The sequence below is a fragment of the Tupaia chinensis genome, unplaced genomic scaffold (genome assembly GCF_000334495.1).
Source record: "Tupaia chinensis unplaced genomic scaffold, TupChi_1.0 Scaffold000226_1, whole genome shotgun sequence".
Classification (NCBI taxonomy): domain Eukaryota; kingdom Metazoa; phylum Chordata; class Mammalia; order Scandentia; family Tupaiidae; genus Tupaia; species Tupaia belangeri.
In genome coordinates, this window is record NW_006159701.1 from 4863832 (window position 1) to 4866849 (window position 3018).

Here is a 3018-nt window from a genome sequence, read left to right on the forward strand (position 1 = left end):
GGGCTTGCTTTCTCTCTCTCTCTCTCTCTCTGGTCAAATTAAAATAAATAAATGAATAAATGAAATAATTCTTAAAAAAAAAAAAAAGTGCATGTGCAGGGCTGGCAAGTGACGAGGAGGTTAAGGTGCTGGACTCCTACATGGCTGACTGCAGTTCAAGTCCTGGACCTGGTGGCTTGCTTTCTCACTCCTTCTCCCTCTCCCCATGTATCTCTCTGGTAGAATCAACACTACTACTACTACTAATAATAAATAAAATTAAATGATTCTTTATGAAAATAAAAGAGTGCACGTACAACCACAATCAAGTCCTGGTACCAGTTCTGCCTGGCCTAATGTCCTTGGGCTTGCTATGAGGAGATGACACGATCTGTAGGGTCGAGACCTTTTAAAAGCTGGGTGTGTGGCGTGCTGCACCATGGCCTGGTAGTTAAGGCAGCTGGACCCTATATGGTCAATTATGCAGTTCAAGTTCTGGACCTAGAGGATTAAGAAACATGCCAGGTGCATGTGCGTACATGCCCAGAATTCCTAAAGGAGGGAGAGATGGAAGAGAAGTGACTGTGGCATGACCACTCCCCTAAAGGAGGGAGAGATGGAAGAGACTAGCATGTGGCATGACCATTCCCTTTGGGGGGCTGCCTTTTCTCCTCTCTCTCTCTCTGACAAGTGCATGTGCCTGTTATCAAAAAAAAGCCAAGGGCCAGGCACAATGATACAAATGGTAGCCTGCTTCTCTGAAGTGCTGGAAGCCACATGCTAACCACAGGTTTGGATCCTGAGCTCCCCTGACAGCTGTGGGTGTGTACACCTGAGATCCTGACTAGCTGCAGGGCCCCTTCCCCAAGGGGTTGTAGCATGATGAAACCCTGTGTAGGGTGCCCCTATTTTCATGCACATGCGCACATATGTGCTCTCTCATACATTAAAGAAAAAGAGAAAGAAAAAGGCAGGGCTAGACTGGGTGTCCAATTCCTGTCCTACCCCTCCTGAGCTATGACCCAGGAAGACATTAGCCCTTAGCTCCTCCCCTTCCTCACCTGGACCAGAGGGCTGAGGACAGCACCTGCCTCCTGGGTGGAGGGCATCAGGATGGAATGGGATCACAGTAAGGACCCCTGGGCCTCACACCCTCCAGCCCTTCACCCATGGGCATGGACTAGAGGCTCAGAGAGGGTGATGCTCTCAGGGTCACACAGCAAGGCAAAGCAACACAAGGGCTAACTGAGGAGTAAGCACAAAGGTGGATGGGAAGAGCACAGAGACCATCCTGCCCTCCTGCCCTCCAGCTGGCAGCTGTCACTGAAGACTAAGACATGGGGAGAAGGTCACAGGCATGTAATAGGTGGTTGCTCGAAAGGGTCTAAAACTTTATTCATGGGCCTTTGAGAACGCACAGGCTTCCTGCCATCAAGAGAGAAAGGGAAGTGGTGTCTTGCTGCATGAGGTTTGAGGGGCTCGCCTTGGGGCTCCGGCCCTGTCCCTCCCTGGCTAATGCAGCTGGGGGCAGGTGCCTGTGCGCTGGCCCCTGGGTTCCTCCGCCGTGGGCTAAGGCACTGTGTGTTCTGCAGGAAGGCGCTTGTGGCTGGCTGGTAGATAACAGAGGCGGCCTTCTCAGGGGCTGCAAAGCTGAGGCTGTTAAGGGGTCGGCTCGAACTTGAAGCCCCACAGGGGGCCACCAGCTGGCCCAGGCTACGGGTGACTCGGCCTGGCGGGCAGGGTGGCGCAGCCTCAGGATGGGATCATGCCCTTGCTCCTCTTGCGGTCAGCCATGGTTCTCCGGTTGTGGTTGGCTCTTGCTGCCTTGTTGGCTTCCTTCTTCCGGCGCTCCTGGGTAGTTTCACGGCTCTGCCCATGACCCCGGGGGCTGCCAGCCACTGCCGTGGAGCTGTCATGCCGGTACCTGAGGGAGCAACAGCCCGTCCCGAGGAGAACCCATCAGCTGGAAGAGGCTCTGATGAGACCCCACAGCCTGCCTAGTGGTGGCCAGAGGAGGACACATGGCTTGGGCCAGGTCACCCAGGCCCCGACTTCAGCTAGGAAAGAAATGGAGCCCTGTAGAGGGTCTGCAGAAAGGGTTGGGTTGGAGGATAAGTCAGAGCTGCTCTGCTCCCTGCTCAATAGACTTCTATGGCTCCCCATTGCCTTCAGGATGAGATCCAAATGCCTCCCCTCCTGGCAAGGCCTGCTGTACCCAGGAACAGTGCTGTGAGTTTCAGAGCCAGGATGGGGGACTGGCTCTTACCCCTGACTTGGCCTTTAAGGCAGATTGTTGGCCCCTGCAGACCGTTTTCTCACTGGGAAGAGGAGGGGGCTGGAGTACAGGAGTCTCTGGCTACCTGTTCTCAGCGCCTCTCTAAAGGCCCCTCCCCGACCACACCTGCACTCCTGCCTTTCTGCTTGCACGTGACAGACTCCTCTGCACACTCTCCACCCTTAAGGGCCCAGATCAAGTGCCCATCTCCACCAGGCCTCTCTCAGCCATAAAGGCTGTGTGTATCTATCTGAGTTCTCCCACATTTGACATCCTGCCCTGGATGTTGGCCTCCCGGGCTGAGTGATACAGCCCTTGGGGTGTCTGTCAAGTCACAATTATGAGTGTGGACCCCAGAGCCCAGCCATCTGGGCTCAGTCTTTGCTCCATCATCTACTAGCTGCAAGGCCTTTGGCAAGTTCCTTAACGTCTCTGGGCCTGAGTTTCCTCATCTGTACAGTGAGGATCGTGATAACAGCAGCTACTTCACAGGGCGGTCGTGAGAACTAAACGAACACAGGAAAGCACTTCGGGCTTCTGCGTGGGTTTCCCCGGCGATCGGCTAGGCCTTCCCCAGATGGCTCCCTCCCCACCAGAAATCTGGCCCCTCGAGTGCTCACCCCTTCCTGGCGAGGAAGGCCATGCGCCTGGCTTCTGCCTTCTCTCTTAGCACTGCAGGATCCTGCACAAAGTGGTCGGGCTGTGGAGCGGAACACAGTGTGGAACCATGAGTCACCCATCTCCCTGAGCTGTGTTCTTTCCCT

At 54.8% G+C, this 3018-nt stretch overlaps 1 protein-coding gene across 1 annotated transcript in view; it reads right to left on the reverse strand.

Moving 5' to 3' along the window:
- Positions 1-1323: 1323 nt before the first annotated feature.
- ASCC2 (activating signal cointegrator 1 complex subunit 2) overlaps positions 1324-3018 on the reverse strand; it is a 59305-nt gene continuing 57610 nt past the window's right edge. The window contains 1 exon segment of the mRNA XM_006147910.3: positions 1324-1903. Within this exon segment, the coding sequence (XP_006147972.1) occupies positions 1732-1903 (172 nt within the window). The 3' untranslated portion in view covers positions 1324-1731.